Raw genomic sequence first — 22,615 nt, forward strand, 5'->3', positions numbered from 1 at the left:
ATGCCTCCATCAGAAAGAATGACATTTCCCCATTTGTTAGGAAATGAAAAGGTTTGGAAAAAATTATATTAAGTGAAGTAAGCCAGGCCCAAAGAAGCATAGGTCCCATGGTTTCCCTTATTTGCAATATATAGTATAGGTATGAGTCAAGCGGAAAAGGTCAGATAATGTGATGTTAGGAAAATGAACCCTTAAATATGTATTTTAATGTTTTCGTTTCTTTCATGCATGTGTGTCTAACGCATTTATAAGATTATTTCTTTGTTGCTTTGTATGTCCCTCCCCCACAGTGTAATCCCCGCTTTCACTATATTTGATGTCAGTATAACATGTGGAGGAGATGGGGACAAACAAGTCGTTTAAGGATTCAGGTGGACCTGTTGCAACAATGAGAAGTACAAAATGTCATGTCAAAACCAGCTTTACAATGTCGGTGTGGGGGGGGAGGGGGGTATAATTGGGTGGGGGGAGGGGGGAGGCTGGGAAGGGAGGTGAAGGGTAAACAAAGGAGGAGGCTGCAATGCTTGGTAAGAAATGTATGTATTATCCTGCCCATGTAATTTTAGCCCCTCTGTACAGTATGTTCTCAAATAAAATAAAATTAAATTAAAAAAAAATAATCAAGACCACATAATTTATAAACATAGAAAATTTTCCCCACAGTTTTGGAGACTGGAAGGGTTAAGATCAAAGCCCCAGTAGATCTGATGACAACTGACCGGACTGTTACTCCTATATTGGTGATTTTTTTTTGTTGTTTACATTCTCTAACAGGATTGAATGTTGTATCTTCATATGGTAGAATGGGTTAAAAGACAATAAAAAGTATATATGGGAATTCCCTCTAGGCTATCTATAAAGCATTAACCAAAGTGCTACCACAAGGCATGAATTTTGGAAGGGACATAAGCATTCACACTATGGCATGTACCTTTGTATTTCTACTTAGTAATGCAACTTATTTTGGCCAGATAAAATGATGTAGAAATGATAGTACCAAATCTAATTATAGATTTCAATAAAACAAGCACTTCTGCTAGTTCATTTTGTATTTCTTGCATTTCCCTCACCTAGTCTACTGTCCCAAAGAAGCCAAGCCTAGATCAGAAACCACAGTCAATGCATAGACATAAGAGTAAACCTAATAAAGTTTTGAAAAATCCACACACGTGTGCAGTACTAATAAATGGTGGTTGCTTATAACCACTGGTTTGGGGTTGAATTGTCACATCATGACAGCTAACAAATGCTATAGGTAGTAAGACAAATTGTCAGAATTCATAGATAGCTTCCAGGAAGCTTTAACAATTCCTAATTTCTGCCTCTTTGCTCATAGATCCAAATTCCTGAGAGGCAAATAATGGGGAGAGTAGGCTAGAACTTCAGAGAACATAATTCTCTTCGTGTTATGGAGAAAGCCTCCCTAACAGCAGCTGCCACAGCTGGGCCATCTGTCCAGACAGAGTCCTTGTTCACCTTGTATCTCCTTGTTCTGACAATTATTAAGCATTTCACTCTGTTCCACATGTCATGTCAGAAGTTAGGAAAAGGAAATGTTGATAAAAAACAAATTGACTTTCATCATGTCTGTTGATTATGTCTTTTAGAATGCATATTTTCCCCTCAGCATAGACGTTTATGGTTGGTAGCAAAATGTGATAACTGGACATATCCTCAGATACTGTGGTTTCCTGGTACAATCTGGGGCTTGACTCTATCCACTCAGAAGACTCCTGCTTTGTGACACTTGACAACGAGGACTTGAGCCTGTCTGTGGCCACTATGGGATTGTTAACAAGCCTTGTTCCAGTTTCCTTAACAATCTTTAAATCAGTCTGATTACTTTCACCAGGTCCTATTTATCCTGATTTTTGTTTACTCTTTCCAAGAATTTAGTAACTAGAATGACGTCCTATTTTAAGAAAGGGGAAGCATTTAGAAAGTATAGTCTCTAGTCTTCTTCTACATTGCCTTATGAAACTTGGAAATAATATCAGAAAACAGTTTTCCTGGAACTTAGGTAAAAGTATCACCACAGGTGGAATTATGTTCTTCTGTTTTTGTAGTAGCAGTAGTAGTAGTTGTTTTTGTGTGATCTTGGGGCTCAAACTCTGTCTGGGTGCTGTCACTGAGCTTTGTGCTCAAAAGAGCTTTTAGCACTCTTACCACTTGCGCCATCGCTCCACTTCCAGCTTTTTTTTTTGTTGTTGGTTAATTGGAGGTAAAAATCTCATGGACTTTCCTGCCACACACTTCAAATCTCAGCCTCCTGAGTAGCTGGGATTACAGGTGTGAGCCAATGGTGCTGGCTAGTTTTCGGTTTACAAAGGGAAAGAAACTCTTGTCTTGGCTTCTTGGCCTTTTTAGGTAACAACACTTTCTTTTCCTTTTCTTTTCTTTTTTTTTAAAATAAGAATCACCAGGGACTGCTGCTTCACGCCTGTAATCCTAGCCACTCAGGAGGCTGAGACCTGAGGATAATAGTTTGAAGCCAGCCTGGGCAGGAAAGTCGGTGAGATTCTAATCTGTAATAAATCCACCACCACCGCCACTGCTGACTCCCGCAGCTTGTCGCCCCCGCGCGCCCGGGCGACCGAATCCCATCCAGGGCTCCTTCCCGTGGGCTTCTGAGCCATGGAGAAGCCAGAGGCCGAAGCTGCAGGAGCCCACCCCTTCCTCCTGGGTCGCCCAGAGCAGGCCTGCCCCCGTCAGACCAACCCTGCACTAGGCTTCGCTCTGGCTGGCACACCAAGGCTGTGTCCCCTGCGAGATTCGCCCGGATGCGAGCGGCGGGCAGGCCGGTCTGCCCATAAACTCACGGAAGCCTGGGGAGCCCACGATGGAAAGGTTGAGAAAACCGTATGCGGTCACAGTGGGAACGTCTGCTGTAGCCTGGTGGTCGGATTCCTCCCTCCTGGGGTCGGGTGTGAGGCTGGGGCGTGGCAGGCACGCGTGTGACGTCTGCGTGTGAGGCTGGGGCGTGGCAGGCACGCGTGTGACGTCTGCGTGTGAGGCTGGGGCGTGGCAGGCACGCGTGTGACGTCTGCGTGTGAGGCTGGGGCATGGCAGGCGCGCGTGTGACGTCTGTGACGTCTGCGTGTGAGGCTGGGGCGTGGCAGGCACGTGTGTGACGTCTGCGTGTGAGGCTGGGGCGTGGCAGGTGCGCGTGTGACGTCTGCGTGTGAGGCTCGGGCGTGGCAGGCGCGCGTGTGACGTCTGAGTGTGAGGCTGGGGCGTGGCAGGCGCGCGTGTGACGTCTGCGTGTGAGGCTCGGGCGTGGCCGGCGCGCGGGTGGGCGCAGGGAGCGTACGAGGACCCTGGGCACACCACCCCGTCTGCCGAGGGAGCTCCAGCCCAATCCAGCCGCACCACTTCCGTCAGGGTCGGTGGGTGAAGGTGTGAGGAGGCGGGGCGGGCCGGCCCGGAAGTGCCTCGAGACCCGGAAGTGCCTCGAGACTCTGCCCGCTGGTTCATTGTCTCGAGGAGGGTCGTCGGCAGTGAAGTCCCACGGGTCTTGGCCACTTGGGGGACCCCCCCGTGGGGCGGGGCTAGGACTCCCACCGACGGTGACACCCGGGGTCCTTTGGCCGCCACGCGGGCCGCCTGCCGGACTGGGACTGGGCCTGAGGACCGGGCGGGGGACGCGCGCCGGAAGCCGCAGGGCCACATGCATAGGGGATCGCAGCGGCTGTCACCGCACGAGAAACGCGCATGCGCAGGGGCACAGAGTAACTGATTAACTTGTCAAAGTCATTTTATAAAATGTATAAAACAACAACAGAAAAGATCTCCCACCATTCATGTTCCACTGGAGATGTGATTCAATGGGAGGATGTTTGCCTAGTAAGTATGAGACCCACAGTTCAAACCACAGTACTAAACAAAGAAACAAAAAGGAAATCACTCATTTTAAAACTATTTATTAATGTACATTAATATCTCAAGGAGGTTCATTCACACCGAATCAAAATACACATTCAGTGCATTTTGAACAAGTTCACTCTATTAAATTTTCTTAATACCCTTCAGGCAGTGTTTCAAGATTGTATTGTGCTATCTTTATGTATATGTAACACATTTTGATGCTCTTCATCTCCTTTACTGCCTTCTCTTTTCTCCATTGGTCCACCTCATGAGCCTTGTGACAATCCTTATTTTACATTTATGTCCTAGGATCATCACATCATCACCATTTTAGGTCTAGATCCCACGTATAAGCAAAATTTGAGCAATTTGACCTTTTGACCTCCAGTCCACTCGTTGCTGTCAATTAGGTAATTTGTTTTACTTATGGCTGAATAATAAATGTGTTAACATTTATATAATACACATATATTTTCTTCAACCATTAACCAGTTGCAACTTAGCCATTACACTGGACTATAATAAAATGGATTAGCAGGTATCTTTAAAGCATGTTGCTTTACGTTCTTTTGGCTATATGCTCAAGAGTGGTATGGTAGGACCACAAGTAGCTGCATTTTTACTTTTGTTAGGAACCTCCATACTGACTTCTATCATGATTTCACTAGTCCACATTCCTACATATACTATATGAGGGTTCCTTTATTCCTGCATCCTCACCAACATATATTGGAAATAACCCAATATATTTTATTCTCATTCTATTGGGGTAAGATGGAATCTCAGTGTACTTTTGTTTTGCATTTCCTTTATGGATAAGGATTTAAATATTTGTGCATTTATTAGTCACTTGCATTTCTTCTGGGAACTATTTATTCATTTGCCCATTTGTTTTTTTTAACATTTTTGATCTATTTCTAGTTGATTTCTTAAATTTTTTATTGTCAAGGTGATGTACAGAGGGATTACGGTTACTAAGTAAGGTAATAAGTACGTTTCTTGCCAAACTTGTTACCCCTTCCCCCATTTGGATCCTGTTTCAGTTTTCTACGTATAATCCGTTAGTGAAAGACAGTTTATTTCTCATGTGTGTTTTTGGATCTTTTGTCAAAAATAAGAAGCTGTAGTTATGTGGGGTTTTTACTGGGACTTCTACTCTATTCTGTTGGTCTTTGTTTCTGTATTTGTGCCAGTACAATGCTTGTTTTGTTACTTGGTTAATTTGAAGTCAGATATTGTGATACCTCCAACTTTATTCTTTTTGCTCAGGATTACTTTTGCTATTGAAGGCCTTTTATGTTTCTATATGAATTTTAGGTTGGTTGCTTCTGTCTGTAGCTTTCAATATTATTTCTTTGTTCTGTATACTTAGGTTTCAATTAGAATATGTCTAAGGGTGTTTAATTTCTGATCTTGTCTGTTTGGGTTCTGAGAGCATCCTGTCCCTGCGTAATGCTCTTTCTCAATATTGGGAACATTTCATGCTAATATTTTATTGAATATGTTTTCTATGCCTTTAGCTTGTATCTCTTTGTTCTAAACTAATGATTTGTAGGTTTAGTCTTTTGATGGTCTCCCAGAGGTCTTGTATATTCTGTTTATATTTTCTTAGCATTTTGATTCTGTCATTGTCTGATTGATCTAATTCCTCTATTTAAGATATCCTATATCCTGTTTTCAACTTGTTTTGTTCAATTAGCTAGGTCTTATCAACTGAGGTTTTATTTGGGTTATTGACCTTTCCACATCCAGGTTTTATTTCTTTCAAGATTTAAATGCATTTGTTACATTCCTTCTTCATATCCAGCATTGTCTTCCTTATTTTATTTAGCCATTTATTTGAAGTATCTCTAATTCCATTTAGCTGATTGTTTTTGTCCTCTTTGTTGAATTGTGTATGCCTGCGCTCTTTGATTTCATTGATCATTTTTATCATTGTTATTTTGAGTTTGTTGTTCAAAATTCCATCTGCTTCACTGTTGCCCAAGTCCATTATTGTGAAGTTATTGCCTTTTGGAGCACATATGTTGCCTTACTTTTCATATTATTTGTATTTCTGTGCTGAATGTATATATCTGAGACGAAGTTGTTGGTTAGAAGTTTTAGTCATCTGTGTTCTTAAAGTTGAAAGAACCCCATTCAGGCAGTAAAGTGTTGTGGCTGGATTGGGGTGTTATTTTTCATAGCTGGACTAGGGATGTGTCTCAGTGGGGAAGCATTCACCCGATCCCCAGAACTCTCAGATCAAAGTAAGCTACATGAGTGTCTTATAGAAGGGTTGCTTGTCTGCACCTTTGCTCCTTTCACAACAGAAGCTTCTTTTCTCTTATACTGGGAGTTACTCTTGATTTCCTGGACCTTTATAGCTTGTGGGCTTGATACACATTTCCCTCAGTTTGTGTCCCCAGAGGAGTAAGTGTCCAGGACTTGGTTGACACCACCCCCAAAAAGTGGTGTTGATAACAAACGGAGCACTGAATTTCATGCTGGTTGGAGAGATCTGAGTGCAGACTAAGTAGCTCAGTTTTAAACATTAGACTCTGTCTTGAGATGGCATCTTGCTATCAGCGTCCAAGATAAGGGGCATTAAGGATTGCCTTTCCTCTCATATTTGCCGCCCCCCTACAGCAGGCTCACATTGTAGGTAGTACGTCACAGGGCCATGAATTTCCCCTTATGGTGGCACTTTTCCCCTCCCCCTCTCAGGAAATTGGTTTTAATGGGCTGTAATCCTTTGCTGCTTTTCTCTTTTGCCTTAGTTTCGCTGTAGTTTTCAGTTTTCTGACAACTTCCTTCATGATTTTCATGCTCTTCTTTTGTTCCTATCTTCACAATATAGTCTCTCTGGTTTACCTGTCTTTTTACAACCTTATTTTTTTTACATGATAACTTAAGATGCTAAATGTTAACTATAACTTCTGTATTCTTCTTCTCAGAGGAATGGGTTTATGAAAGCAAGGATTTACTTATTTATTTGAGCTGAAATGTAAAAAATTTTAATGAGCTATATGGGAAATGCAACCACAGTTTTATTTATTGATGATCACCATAATCTTTTAATCAGGGAAGAATTTATTCACTGATCATTCAATTCACTTGTGACATGTTTCTTTTGGCAAGAGAGAGAATGGAGGAAAGTCCATATTGTGGAATGACAGAATAGTTAGGAAAAAATTATTAGTTCTGAGCAGAAAACTAATTAGTGGTCAGCTTGGAACCGTATGTCTTAATACATATATATTGAGTAATCCTGGCTGCTCCATGCAATGTCAGTAGCCTTCAAACATATCTTCATTACTACAGGGATGTAGGATTTATTAGTGAGCACTAATAGCTTTAATGCAGTTACAAAGCTTCAAGGAGCAGAAATCACCAAAGGAAGATCACAATCAGTAAATTTTCCAGTGTTTTTATGCCAGCTACAAAGATTAGCCTATTTTGACTCATTAGCTGTGTTTGACTTTATAAAATGATAAATGTGCATGAACAGATTTGTTTAACATGGACTAATGTCTACTGCCCTGTTCAAATTAAGGGATAAAAAAGAATGGGAAGGCAGGATCCAAGCTACCAAGAGAAAATCAAATGCAAAGCTGCAATTCTGAGAAACTCAATTACCTGAAGAGTAAAATGTGGTACAATGTGACACAGCCATGGGCACTATGGCCTTACTGAATATGCCATGACATGTCTTTCCAGCTCATGGCCTTTCAACTTTAGTTCCCTCTACCTGGTCTGCTTTTGCCCAGACTTTCTGCTCAAATGAATCAGAGTGGTTTTCCTGATACTTCATCTAAAAGTATATAAAGTTGCAGCCCTATTGTGTGTGTGTGTGTGTGTGTGTGTGTGTGTGTGTGTGTGTGTGTGTGTGTGTGTGTGTACCAGTATTGGGGCTTGAACTAAGGGCTTTGCAATCTTGCTTGGCCTTTTTGATTCAAGGCTGGTGCTCTAACACTTGAGCCACATCTCCACTTCTGACTTTTTGCTGCTTAATCAGAGTTAAACATTGCACATTTGTATGGCTAGGCTGCATTTGAACTATGATACTCAGATCTAAGCCTCCCCAGTAGCTAGGAGTATATTTGTGAGCCACCAGCATCTGGGTCTTAGTCCTTCCCCCCCCCCCCCAAGCTTGATGTCTTTATTGAGCTGTCCTAACCTATTTCATTTATTACTATCTATCTTCTCCACTAGAATTTACTTTGTCCATTTTTGTTTAGTACTTTTATTAGCCCCTAGAAGAATATATGGGAGGGCACCAGATAATTATTTTTTGAAAGAACTAGAAGGTGATTATAAAACATTGACATGATTTCTTGGAATTAATATTATCTTAGTACTGTGAAAGGTCACTGTGAGGAAAAAATTCAAGCTTTTTTTTTCCTTTGAGATGTTGATAATCCATTTGGCGTGACAAGCCTATCACACATTATATTAGCCACTTAGTAATGTGTCAAAAGTTATTTCCAAACATCAGTGTATAAAACAATAAACACCTATTGCCTGACAGAATTTCAGGGTGTCTGAAATATAAGAACAGCATGACGGGTGACTGGGTGGTTCTGGCTTCATTCTCTCATGAGGATGTAATTAGGATGTCCTCCTGTAATGTGGTCATCTGAAGACACTGGTGCTTGTTGGCTACTTTCTGAAAAACAAACCATGTTGGCTGACAATAAGAGGCCTCATTTCCTCCCTTGTAGAAAGCACAAATGTCTTCACTGAGCAGAGGAAAGAGTTACTGAAAGGAAAACATACAGAAGTTGCAATGTCCTTTATAAATGTGTCTTGCAGGTCATGATTACACAAGTCCATGGTATTCAGTGTGAAAGGGAATTGAACTCACCAGACTCTAAGTACTAGAAGGTGACAATCACCCTGGAGACTGGTATTCTACAAGTGAAATAAGTAATGAACCATATATAACTAATATAAGTGTTCTTCATTGAGAGAATTTGGGCTTACATAATTGGAACCGTTAAGTTAGGTGGAAAGTTTAATTCTTTTGGGGAAAGGGTATTTGTTTCAAACAATGTAATAACAAATTCCTTTCATTCATTCAGCAATTACTTATTTAAGACCTTGCATGCTGTCATATGTCCAAGGTTATAAAATCCACAAAACCCTAACTCTGCCCTGATCTCAGGGCATAATCTGTTGGTGCAAGGTAAAAATTATGGGACAACAAATGATTTTGATTAAATTTAAGTATTTTGTGAAGGGGTGGAGTATTGAGGCTCAAAAAGCAATACCCCAAGCGAAGGCTTTGAAGACAGCTCCAGAAACCTGTTTTGCTCTGATCTCCTTACCTCCTGCCTTCTCGCAGAAGGCACACAAGACACAAACTAGAATTCCTCTTCCTGAAGGTGCGACCTAGAAGACGGAACCTATATTTCCCAAAGCTAATCATAAAAAATTACTGTGATCTGCCGGTTCCCATGATCTGCCGGTCGCTGGTGGCTCACGCCTGTCATCCTAGCTACTCAGGAGGCTGAGATCTGAGGATCACAGTTCAAAGTCAGCCCAGGCAGGAAAGTCCGTGAGACTCTTATCTCCAATAAACCACTAGAAAGCCCAAAGTAGCGCTGTGGCTCAAGTGGTAGAACACTTGCCTTGAGCTGAAGAGCACAGGGACAGCGCCCAGGCCCAGAGTTCAAGCCCCACCACCGACCAAAAAAAAAAAAATTACTGTGATCTCTGCTTTCTCTGTGAGGGCTAGCCATAGAGAAATACCCTGGCTCACCTTGCTCTATAGCAGGTGATAAGACTCCTTTTTTTCTTTTGTCGGTCATGGGGCTTGAACTCTGGGCTTAGCCGCTGTCCCTGCGCTCTTCAGCTCAAGGTGGGTGCTCTACCGCTAGAGCCACAGAGCCACTACCCATAACACTCCTTTCAACAGCCCCCCCCACCCCCCACACACACACTCTAGAAAGGATTCTCTTCTACATCCAGAAAGATTGAATGCTGCTGAAGTTGCTGGAAAAAAAATTCTGAACAGAGGTGTCTCTTGGTTTTCCCCCACAGTCTATTAGCATTAGATCAGAACTTTTTGTAGAGTTGCACCTTTGATTTTTCCTGACCTCCTATCTCTTTCTTCCCTAAATCTTAGTGAGGAAGTAGAATCTTTTTCACCAGAAGTTTTTGGTTCTTCATTCTGAAGCCTCTCATATTAATTAAACATGATTAAATAAATTGGTTGTGTTTTTCCTCTGTTAACCTGGTTTTGCTATCAGACTGTTGGTCATTACTCTTGTGATAAATGAAAAAAGGCATCACTCATTCCTGTCTGAATTGGTGTGAAAGCCACGATCCAAATCCAGGCTTTATAAACAGAAACTTAGACAAAATAAGCACTTATATAGATTCAAAGAATATTTTATATGCTCTTGCTACAAAAAAAATCAATTTCATTCAGGGAAAGTGGATTTTTAAAAATATCACCCATGTTATCTAATATAAAATTTTCACTACTCATGATTATAATACAGGAAGAAAACCCACATCACCAACTTAATAATGGAACCAGCAGAAAGTGATCTCATGCTCTAAAGCATGTTCACTTCCCTGTTGAAGCCCAATTGAAACAAACAGAAATTTGATTATAAAATTCTATCAGTCCACCAAAATATTTACTTGATCAATGAACGACTTTCCATTAGTACTTTTCAGAAAATACATAAAGCACCTATGTTGTGCTCTATGACATGTTTAATGTTGTACTTCACTCCCTCTCATTTGAATGTCTGATTTATTAACCTTATCTCTGTGAAACCATAAACCCTCTCCATCTCAAAGTCATTTATAGTCCATGTCTCTTAGGACAAAGATTAACCCAATGTAGTGATATAAGTAGCAGCCTCTTACACAATAACAAATAGGTGGAAAGAAAAAGGCTTAAATTGTTCTAATACTATGCCTTTTCAATTTCTTTTTTAAGAATAACAAGAAAAAAATCTATGAATGAATACAAAGATTTAGTGACAAGATGGTTAAAGTAAAATGGTTTATAATTATGAAAATATAAGAACAGATCAAATGTGTGTTGAGGGTATTTTATTACATGAATAGAAATGTAGCAAATACTAGGTAATCAGGAAAATCATATTGAAAATACTATTTGTGACATGTAAATATGTTGACAACATGCAGTTAAGAGGAAACAGCCAATGGGAGCTTTATTTGGTTGACATTATTGCACTTGGTTTTTGTTTAAGTACATGTTATTTGGAAATATATTTGTAAGCGTTCTTTTTTTGTTGGTTGTGGGGCTTGAACTCTGCGCCTGGCCACTGTCCCCGAGCTCTTCAGCTCAAGGCTGACACTCTACCACTTGAGCCACAGAGCCACTTCCAGTTTTCTGAGTGCTATGCTGTGATTTGGGCAGGTCACCAAGTTGAAGGACATGGAGCTCTTACCTTCAATAACTCACAGCAAAAATGGGAAGTCTCTCTTGATACAGATACCACTCTCAACTAGCCACCACTACAGTCCCACAGCTGCCAGTCGCTGAAGCTGGTTAAAAATGCATTAGCTCTTCACTAATATGATTCTGACAGTATGTTAAAATTAAAAAGAAAAAAAAAGCTACTTTAGCTGCCCCACAAACTCTTGTAGTAATGAGGTCTATAAGTTGGCTTGAGCAAAAGAAAATGATATTAAGCTTTCACAGAGGACAAATGGAAGTATCCACCTGCAACCTTTCCAACAACCAGAGAACCTTTGCCATTTAACACTCTGCAGCTATGGTGCTTTATTCCCAGGTAGCTGAGACTTTAATAAGAGTGTGGAAATACCCAATCTTATAGTCACTGGCTGCCTGCTGGCAACCTTAAGGTACTCTCTGTGGAAGCTGACAATCTGAGCTACATCAGGGCATGGATTTGCTCAGACATAGGCACAGGTGGGCAGAATAATATATCTGCCTGCTGTACTGTAATGTTTGCTGATTGCAGAATGGTCTGATTCAAAGCCAGTCTCTTGGATGTTAAATTCATGTTATTCTGGTGGTCATTATTCTTCTGTAGTGTACAAACTGTGTCCCCTCCTGCTGAATGCAGTTTTGCTTCTTTGGGGTGATATAAAAGGACTTCTTTGATTAAGGCCCACCTGCCCAATCCGGACTTAACTCCCAATATCCCTCCCCTCTTACCCTCCAAACTGCTCTCTAGTTATTGATGTTAGTTACTGTTAGTTGCTGTTTCAACTTTTCTGATCTCTATGCTTTTGTCGTAACTTATGGCTTTGTTTTATGGGTTTCTCTCCTCAACTACACTGTAAAATATATAATGATAGAACAGAACAACATACAGGAATCATTGTACTGTGCCTCCACTGCCTTCTCTTCCCATCTACAAATTGCAAGAGGTTTGTTTTATAAAATTTAAGGTGCATGCAACTTAATTGCATGTCAAAAATGAGAAAATGTCAACAATAAAATAGACTAATGCTAATCAAACATTTAATGAGCTTCCTGGCTTTGAACAGATATTTTGAGCATGGGCTCAAATTCCACCTTGCTGGCAGTGAATATCCTCAGCACAGATTCCCTGAAAGAAGTATTCATGCATATAGTAGAATGTATCTAAAATGAACATGGAACTTTGCTGTTACCTATTGATGTTAAAACTAATTTCACCTTCCTCTTTAAACTGAATGTGGAAGGGGAAGGAAATAGGTGATAAATGTCCTTTGTGTTTGTGTGCTGATACTGGGCCTTGTGACTTCATTTGGCTTTTTTTCTCTCAAGTCTGGCAGTGTGCCACTTTAGCCACACTCCCATTTCCAGCTTTTTGCTGGTTCATTGGAGATGAGTCTCACAGACTTTACTGCCCAGGCCAGATTTGAACCTCAGCTTTCAGCCTCCTAAGTAGCTAGGACTATAGTCATGAGTCATCAGGGCCCAACTCAATGAAAACATTTTGAAAACTCAATAATAAAATGTAAAAGACAGATCCTGTTATTAATATACCCATCAATGCAGCATTATAATGCCACTGGGGATGACATCCAAAGATTAAGTTTAGAAAACATGGAAAAGAATTTGTTATTGATGTGGTAGATCAAGTAATAGGTATAAGAAAAGTGATCATTTCAAACATATGGTTATATTGTAGAACTCTGTTACTTGCAATCTACTAAAATGTGGGAGTCTTAAAAAGAACAAACAGAAGATCAACTTGATTTGCAAATATATCCACATAAAATATCTTTACTCATAAAAACTTTTGCTTTTGATGATTCCATAACAATTTTACCTATGAAAGATTAGGTTGTTCCATCACCAAGTTAGTAAACAGCATATTGAAACAATATAGGCAGTAATTAAATAGAAATGCACTTCAGTTTTGGCCCTTTTATTTTCTTTATATTTAGGCAAATTAGTAGGCAAAATCTAGAGCCAGGTTTTGTCCACTCTATACCTGATACAATAGCAAAATGCTAAAGAGGTATGGGAGAAAAGAGGGGGTGAAAATACACACACGTATTTCTTTACTAAATGGAGATATTCCATACTATGGATATATCTAACTGCATGAAGTCTATAGTACTTAAAGGAAGAAGTGATCCACTCAGTAATTCTTAGTGATGTATTCATTGGTTTTTCTGGTGATCGATGTTTAATTGGTGTACATGCTGTCTCCTTGATGAAGATAAATAAGACCTGGGAACAAAGGGTTAAGTTGAGGGGCATTTGAGGGGACAGAATTAGGCTGATTTGGAAAGGCTGCTGGACAGGTTTCAAGCTCACACACTGGGCCCAACCCAGGATGTAGATCCATTTTGATAGTGCAGTACCCCAGGGACAAGAACTCCTACAGGAGAGAAACTTGCCACAGAGTTGGAATCAAGAACTCAAATGCATCAGATGACTATTGTGATAATCATGCTGTGCAGCACACTTACCTCTACAAAATTTGGGATGCAGAAGTCCTTTTCCTCCTCTCAATTCTAACACTTCAGCCACATGGCCTTTTCTGTGTATTTCGTCCCAGTTCATACTCTGTGTCTAAAATAATACTTTTTTTTCAAACTCGTTGTTCTGTTCAAATTTACTTATAGAGTTTAGGGTATTATCAGGGGACCAAGATACTGTACCTTGAAAATTATTCAGAGTTTTGTCTAAATGAAAGCTCTCCAGAGTCACCTTGTAACATGGTGAGATACTATAGCCACCCACTTGACCGGGTCTTTATCCTAAAGTCCTATTTTCCTAAAAGTCACCTGGTCTTTTGCTTCTCTAGTTCTTATTAGCAACCCTACCCTTGCCTTTATATTTTAAGAATTATTTTTTTTCTGGGTAGAGGCTAACAGTAAGAGACTATTTTATTTTCTAATTTCACAACTTCCATTGGTTCTAAATTTTGCTAGAAAACTGGGCTTTTCTCTTTTTATTTTTCTGGTACCAGGCTTTGATCTCAGGGGTTTGAGTTTAATCAGTTCTCTTGACCAGCTAGCACCCTATTATGTGAGCCCTACTACTTGGCACCCTAGTATTTGGGCCTCTTGCCCAGCTTTTTGCTGGTTATTTTAGAGACAGACTTTCAGTGCTTTTGGCTCAGGTTGGCTTCAAATCACAATTTGCAAATCACACAGTACTAACTGGGATGAAATACACAGAAAAAATCATAGAGAAGGCCATATGGCTGAAGTATTAGAACCGAGAGGTGGAAAAGGACCTCTGTATCCCAAATTTTGAGAGGTAAGTTTGTTGCACAGCATGATGACCACAATCATTATTCCTCAATTTCATGAAACACTCATAAAATAATCTGACTAATAATTATTTCTACATAGCTGCTAGTTCTATTTACAGTACTTGTAACTGTGCTTGTCTATTAGTGAATGGATTATCTAAGACCAACATGACAGTATGAGAATTGAGGCTGTAACAAATACAGACTTGCAAGTGTGTGAATTCACTTTCCCTATAACACCTCTGTTGATGGTAGCCAACAAGGCTTATCTGTTCAAAGTATACAAGTTAAGGATTTTACTACTGAAGTCCCTGAAAAATTTAGCTTCCAGCATGGGATTAATGGACCAATGTTCCTAGGAATATGGGTTTAACAGAGATAGCATTGACAATCAGCTCCTCAAGTTCTACAGATTTAACTCAGCCCTTCCGATGATCTTCTATTAACTCATTATTGTAGACTTAAAGCAGAAGGGCTGGACCCTACTCATTCCAAAAAGGATCAGTAAACTAATCATATACCTGGACAAGAATGTATCATTCTAAATCAAATGTTTAGGCAAATGTTCTAGCATATTGCCTTACAGCACATTTAAACTTTGGTATGACTGGTATACTTTGTTGGGTTTTTAAAAAGTTTATTGTCAAGGTGATGTACTGAGGGGTTACCGTTACATATGTAAAGTAGTGAGTACATTTTTTGTCCAACTTGTTATTCTCTCCCTTATTTTTCTCCCACTTACCCTTCCCCCAATCTTCGCCCCCCCTCCCAAGTTGTACAGTTCATTTCCAACATACTAGTAAACCTTGAATTTAACTTCTTTTGATGGGCAGATATAACTTCCTAATGTTATTCTCATGTAGATTTGGCAATAAAAATTTAGCTGTAAATACAAGGTGTCTCTCAGTTTGAGCTTGTGCTGAAAGTTAGTTGATCACAGAATATTCAGTCCTAGTCCCCCAGAAGCAGGTGTGTCACCTTGGGTTCTGCAAAATATGTTCATTAGTTTGTTAGTCCCAGGAGAGGCTTAGTTGTAACCAGCATTATTTTACGGAGGTTATGGCTGTCATATATACTTTATATATGTTGATTCCTTCTTTTCCACTTTCAACTTGGAAAAAGCTTTAGCTCAGATAAGTTAAGTGACTTGTTTTGGATCATCAGATAGTAGGTGGTACACTAAGATCTGAAGACAGGCATGGAGGACCCAGTGTCCCACCTATCTGTCCTGGTCAGTACATCAGAACATGGGATATCTACAGGAAGAGAGTGGGCTATCCAGGCAAGATTATGAGTCCCAGAGACAGAGTTCTAAGTCCATTGCTTCCTCATACTGCTTAGTAGCACAGTCTATTGTGAAACTGGAGAGCCTATATTTTTTCATGGACAGAGGATCCCAGCCTCTTGTTGGAAACATACTGCAATTTCCTCTGTAGACAAAGCCAACCCAAATGTTTGTTCTCAGAATCATTCTGAGCTATTCAGCTTTACAAAGACTTTAGTGGAAATCTATAAGACTTCTACAACCAAAATGTTGGCAGAGATTAGTTCAGTATGGAAATTTCAGTACCTGTCTATGAAATCAGAAGATAATGAGCACTGGCTGTTCCACTAAGAGGTATTAGCTGCATGTCATAAAATTGATCTAATTGATCAATTTTATTATCTCAGTGTATTATCTCATGCATTATCTCAGTGAACAGCATTGTGAATACCAGAACTCTAGAGTCTTCCTTGATTCCTCCCTCCTTTCCCAGACATGTTCTTCAGTCTCACTCCTACAGCCTCCAAATCTTAATAAATCATTGATGTAATCAACTTCGCTTAAATCTACCCACTTCTCTCTGCTGAAGTAATGCCGTAATTCCAGCTCTTACAGAATGCCGATAGAATTCCTGAAGCTGCCTCTTCACAGATCTCCTGGGGGATCCTATCAACATACACATCAATCCAGATCATTCAGGTAAGAGCAGTACCCACATTCTCTCCTGCTATTGTTCTTACTTTAAGCTTTGTCTTACTTTTTGTCTTTATGTGCCTGGAATGTCCTTGCTTATCTAGCCACAGAAAGAGGCACAGAGAATGCAAGAGCAGGAACCATGATAGGTATGCACATACACCTATTCTGCAATGTGTAGGACAAGACCTGGAAGGGCACCTACTAAAACTGCTCATAGGAGCACAGAGCAATGATGTACTTTTTACTTTTAGTTTGTTGGAGTTTTTATAGTCAGATTAACTTCTCTTGATACATTATCAATTGTATTTCCTCACACTCAGCTCCATAGAGATACTGATTAATAGACAAGTAAGTGTTCATAATCCTGATGTTCCAAAATTTCCCAGAGATTCTTTAAGCAGGAAGTCTGAAGAAAGGTGTCTGTGGTAGTTGTTCCAGTACTATGAGGCAATTGACTTTTGAGAAATTTGCAACATAGCTATGATGAGTAATGCTGCAATAAATGTAGATGTGCTGGTAGCTTTAGTATGGCCTTTTTTGTGGTCATTTGGGTAAATGCCCAAAAGTGGGATTGCTGGGTCAGGGGGAGTTCTATGTGGAGTCTTTTGAGGAACCTCCATACTACTTTTCAAAGTGGCTGAACAAGTTTACATTCCCACCAACAGTGCAGCGTTCCCTTTTGGCCACATCCCTTCCAGCATCTGTTGTTATTAGATGTCTTGATTATAACCATTCTAACTGGGGTGAGGTGGAATCTCAATGTTGTTTTGATTTGCATTTCTTTTATGGCTAGAGAAGTTGAGCATTTCTTCATGAGTCTATTGGCCATTTTTATTTACTCTTCAGAGAAGTCTCTCTTTAAGCCTTTAGTGCACTTATCTATGCTTCCATCAGAAAGAATGACACTGCCCCATTTGTAAGGAAATGGAAATACTTGGAAAAAATCATGTCAAGTGAAGTTAGCCAGAGCCAAAGAAATATAGCTTCATGGTTTCCCTCATTGTAATAATTAGTATATACCTAGAAGAGAATTACAATAGCTCAATACTATGTACAAATGACCATATAAGATGATGGTAAGCGAAATGAACTCCAAGACATGGACACAAGAGGTTTTTTCCTTGTTGTTGTTGTTTTTAATGTACTATGTGATTTTTTTTGTTTCTTTTGTATGTTCTTCTCCCTATGGTATATCCCCTGTTGTCATTGTATTTGATTTTGGTACCCTAGTATTGTATATACATTTATCCAAATTATGGAAGGGGAACAACAGAATGGCAAGACAAAGAACAAGGGGGGAACCAATGCAACAGTGATAGTCATAAGACAGTATGTTAGAAATGATCTGAACAACTTGGAGGGGGTTTGGGGAGAGGGCAAGTGGGAGAAAAGAATGAGGAAAGGGGTAACAAGATATATACTTATTACCTTACTTATGTAACTGTAACCCCTGTGTACATCACCTTGACAAGAAAAAAGAAATTAGCAACTTTATTATACAACTCTATATTTTCTTTTATTGTGTATATACTTCAATTCTACTACAAACAAATGTTCTCTAAATGTATTAGATTTAATTATCTCTAAGAATTGTAATAGCATGGGCAGCCATTTTATTTCTTAGTCACATTTGAATAAAAGGCTTAAATATTTATTGTAAAGCACATATTTAGGAGATAAGGTTCACAAATCATTTTAAAATTAAGACAAAATAATCCAAGGTTTGTGAAATAAATTCTAACCTTAACTTATATACTAATTGATTGGTTCCCCAAACCCTGAGCATTCTCAAAATATGAAGTATATAGTGATTACAAATATCAACCTGCTGTAAACCTATATTACTAAAGCTTTTGAAGTTTCTGACTTTGACAAAAGATAAAGATGCCAGTATTGTTGTATTAGCTTTTGAAAATATGTATGTTCTAAAACTCAGACATTAAGGCATCTATTTCCTTAAACTTGTTAGTTATCTTCTCAATACATTCTCCAGCTTTTAATTTTATTCCATCAATTACAACACAGTCATCTTCCTGGTGGATCTGACATGAACTGCTTTCCAGAGCTCCAAGACCACATTCAGATAACTGCAAAACAACCAGAGAATTCATTAGAACATTACTTCACTATTAGAATAAAACAGTAACTTTTATTTTTTTTCTTTGTATTTTTTTAATTTAATTTAATTTAATTTGTGAACATACTGTACAGAGGAGTTACAATTACGTGGGCAGGATAATGTGTACATTTCTTACCAAACATTGCAGCCTCCTCCTTTGTTTACCCTTCACATCCCTTCCCAGCCTCCCCCTCCCCCCCAATCCCAATCCTTCTCCTACCCCCCCTTTCCCCCCCCCACCGACGTTGTAAAGCTAGTTTTGGACATGACAACTTGTACTTCTCATTGTTGCAACAGGTCCACCTGTATCCTTAAACAACTGAAAACAGAAACTTTTCAAGCCACAGCAGTATACAAAGTTTTCTTTACTGGTAATCAAATAATGAACCCCAAATATAATAGTATAAAGTATCCTGTGTGTGGTGAAATTATTATTGGTTGGGCACCATGGCTCATGCCTATAATCCCCACTACTTGGAAGGCAGAGATTGACAGGATTATAGTTCTATATCTTAGCAAGACTCTATCTCAACAAACAAGCTAGACAGGAAGGTACATGACTGCTACATAAGAGGCCATAGCTAAACCATAGTGAAGTTCCTGTGGTCCAAGGTTGGCTACAGGTAAAACATTAAGGTCCTATCTGAACAATAACTAAGGCAAAATAGTACTATAGGCATGGCTTAAGTGGTAGTACATCTGCCTAGCAAGTTCAAGGTCTTGAGTGCAAACCAAATGACTGCTCTCTCACAAAAAAGTTATTATTTAAGCTCTGTTTCTAATTCCTCAATATTGCCAATTTTTGGTTCCACATTTGTTTGGAACTATGTAAACATTTTTTATTTTAATTAAGATTTTTTATTAGTATACATTAGTTGTACAAGGAAAGGTTTCACAATGAAACCTATTTCCATTCATGAAAACAAGGTACCCCATCACTCTAACCCACTGTGTATCACTTTCCCTTTGCCCCTCTCCTCTTCTTAAAACAATTTCAACAGGATTCATTTCTTTTTTCTCTTCCATGTATCTAAAGTAATTTGACCACATTCACCTCCATCTCTTTCACAATCTCATTGGCCTTTCCTATCCCATTGATACCCTCCCTGCAACAGAACCTGTTATTCATTTTTTTGTAGACTTTAATTGTATCATGGAGTTTCCCCCTGGTATTTGCATATGCCTATATTATATTTTAATTAATATCTTTTATTCGTTTTATTTCCTACTCCCACTAAGCTAATATTCAACAGATGTCAGTGAGATTCCTTTTTGTCATTTTTGTATTTTGACATACTGTATTTTGATATTAACCAACCTCCACAGGTTTATTTTCAAAATTATAACTCAGAAGGTGTAATCACAGTTTCTGTAGTTAGCTTCTCCTAGCTTATTTACATTGAACAGTCACTATGTGCTCTAGCTGAGTAGGGGAGAATAGTGGTAAAATGTGTGTATTCATCATACGCATACGCATGAGATTTATAGTCTCGAGTTTATTAATGTTAGGACTGACTTCTCATGCAATTCAAAGAGAAAAAAGAACATACTTGTAGTTTATACATTTTAACATATAAATTGTACTTTTAAGTCCAAATTATTATGTAGCAAGTCATCATATTTGTATATAATTCCAATTTTTTAATTACTCAGGCATATTTAGAAAAATTTAGTTAATTTCCTCCAATTGCTTTACCAAATCAGGATCTGCCACTTTTAATATTAGCTAAAGGAGAGCCTAATTAAGAAAGTGACTCTACCAAGGAATATGATCTCTAAAAGCACTTCAGTGACAAATAGGAAAGAATTCTGGTAACATATGGTATATGATTTTTTCCTAACGTGGTATTATTTTCATCCACTGGTGGAAATGCTGAAGGTATTCATTTCACAGGTGAAATGAATGATAAAAAATATGATCAAGCCGGGCGCTGGTGGCTCACGCCTATAATCCTAGCAACTCAGGAGGCATGGATCTGAGGATCGCCGTTCAAAGCCAGCCCAGGCAGGAAAGTCTATGAAACTCTTATCTCCAATAAACTGCCAGAAAACTGGAAATGGTGCTATGGCTCAAGTGGTAGAGCACTAGCCTTGAGCTGAAGACCTAAGGGACAGTGCTCAGGCCCAGAGTTCAAGCCCCACGACTGCAAAATATGTGTGTGTGTGTGTGTGTGTGTATGATCACATATACAGCTGTGAAAATAGCTTTAAATGATCAGATAAATCCTTTTTTTTAAAAAAAAAACGTTTTTGGGGGCTGGGAAAGTGGCTCAGTGGTAGAGCGCTTGCCTTGCATGCCTGAGGCCCTGGGTTCGATTCCTCAGCACCACATAAGCAAAAAGAAAAAAGCCAGGAGAGGCGCTGTGGCTCAAGTGGTAGAGTGCTAGCCTTGAGCTGAAGAGCTGAGGGACAGCGTCCAGGCCCAGAGTTCAGGCTCCACAACCGGACCCCCCCCCCCCAAAAAAAAGTTTTTCTTTTTTGTGTGTGAAAATACCATACAGAAGGGTTACAATTACATGGCTGGAGGGGATGTGTACAGAATGGAACCTTACTGCATTGTTGGTGGGAGTGTAAACTTTGGAAAGTAGTATAGAGGTTCCTCAAAAGACTCCACATAGAGCTCCCCTATGACCCAGCAGTCCCACTTTTGGGCATTTACCCAAATGATCACAAACAAGATCATACTAAAACTGCCAGCATGACTATGTTTACTGCAGCATTATTTACCATAGCTAAGATATGGAACCAACCCAGATGCCCCTCAGTAGATGAATGGATTAAGAAAATGTGGTATATATACACAATGGAATTCTATGCCTCCATCAGAAAGAATGACATTGCCCCATTTGTTAGGAAATGGAAAGACTTGTAAAAAAATAATATTATGTGAAGTAAGCCAGGCCCAGATAAATCCTTTTAATGTATTTAGCTTATCAGAGGGTATTTCTCCTAAAAAGAAATCGCATATCTCCAGTGTAAGTACAGTTGTGTTTGGAAGCCATATTAGTTCTTTGTACTAACCAAAAGAAACCAAAGAAGATATCCCAGAGGTGATTATTTGTATACTTTCAAACTGGAAACTAACTTTGATGGTTTTGTTGCTATTTCATTTAACAGTGAACAGGGCCCTTTTAATCTTGAGCCTGGCAAGAGTATGGAGAACAGTAAGGAGCCTGCCAGAAGGTGGCACTCCTACCATGAGGCAAGTTGAAATAATTACTTTTTACAATTCCTGAATGCCTTTTGAAAGCATAACATAAGAATTTAAAATAAAAGTAAGCCCCTGCCTAATGACATAATAAAAGTATGTACTTTATTATAAGAAATAAAAATCAGAAATAGTTTTCTATTCTATAAAGTCACTAGTTTTTAATGGTACAATCGAAACCAATTTGTTGACTGAAAAGGTTCCAGGACATCACTGTAAAGGTCAACCTGTCTGTAATTTTGAAAAGAAAAACTGTTAGGACTGAAGAAAACATGGACCAAACATAAGATGCCCAAATAAAGAAGACAATTGCTAGAAAATAGTAATTTATATATCAGGTATACTTAAGATGGATGACATCTGTTTATATTATAGATCTTATTACACAACAGATCTGCACAGAAAAACATCTTTTTAGAAAGGAACTTTAATTGGTATGTATAATGCATGTAAATTCATGTAAGTTGGATGGTCAATTTAATAATGTTTTTCAACTCAGCAAGAGTTGGCATTAGTTTTATTTTCTTGTAATACATTTATCTCTCTGATGGAAAATTATGCATGTTTCCTTAATTTCTAACTCAATATATCAAGAGTTCAAAAATTCCATCTTTAGCTGGAAGTGAGTAAGGCTGCTGAGGAGGAGAGGGAGTATATACCCGTAATCCCACCACTTAGTATGCAGAGGCAGGAGGATCTCAAGTTTGAAGCTAGCCTGGGTTACCTAGCAAAACCCTTTCTCAATAAGACAACAATAACAAGAAGCCTCC

The 22,615-nt window shown here is 39.2% G+C and overlaps 1 protein-coding gene and 1 long non-coding RNA gene across 5 annotated transcripts in view; one reads left to right on the plus strand and one right to left on the minus strand.

The window, feature by feature from the left end:
- Positions 1-3,769: 3,769 nt before the first annotated feature.
- Positions 3,770-21,825, plus strand: LOC138811026 (uncharacterized). 2 transcript variants are annotated; one of them, XR_011367313.1, is made up of 3 exons: positions 3,770-3,843; positions 16,429-16,521; positions 21,755-21,825. It is a non-coding gene; the product is annotated as an uncharacterized lncRNA (long non-coding RNA). The 2 variants fall into 2 exon arrangements; XR_011367312.1 differs by lacking the exon at positions 21,755-21,825 and adding an exon at positions 18,935-19,000.
- The window catches only part of Zcwpw2 (zinc finger CW-type and PWWP domain containing 2), a 105,215-nt gene continuing 100,699 nt past the window's right edge, over positions 18,100-22,615 (minus strand). For all 3 annotated transcript variants that reach the window (XM_069998507.1, XM_069998506.1, XM_069998508.1), the window contains one exon: positions 18,100-18,605. In XM_069998507.1, the coding sequence (XP_069854608.1) occupies positions 18,444-18,605 (162 nt within the window). In that variant the 3' untranslated portion in view covers positions 18,100-18,443. The remainder of the gene's footprint in view (positions 18,606-22,615) is intronic.

Source organism: Dipodomys merriami, unplaced genomic scaffold, assembly GCF_024711535.1.
Source record: "Dipodomys merriami isolate MVZ:Mamm:240054 unplaced genomic scaffold, mDipMer1.0.p SCAF_52, whole genome shotgun sequence".
In the NCBI taxonomy this organism is placed as follows: Eukaryota; Metazoa; Chordata; class Mammalia; order Rodentia; family Heteromyidae; genus Dipodomys; species Dipodomys merriami.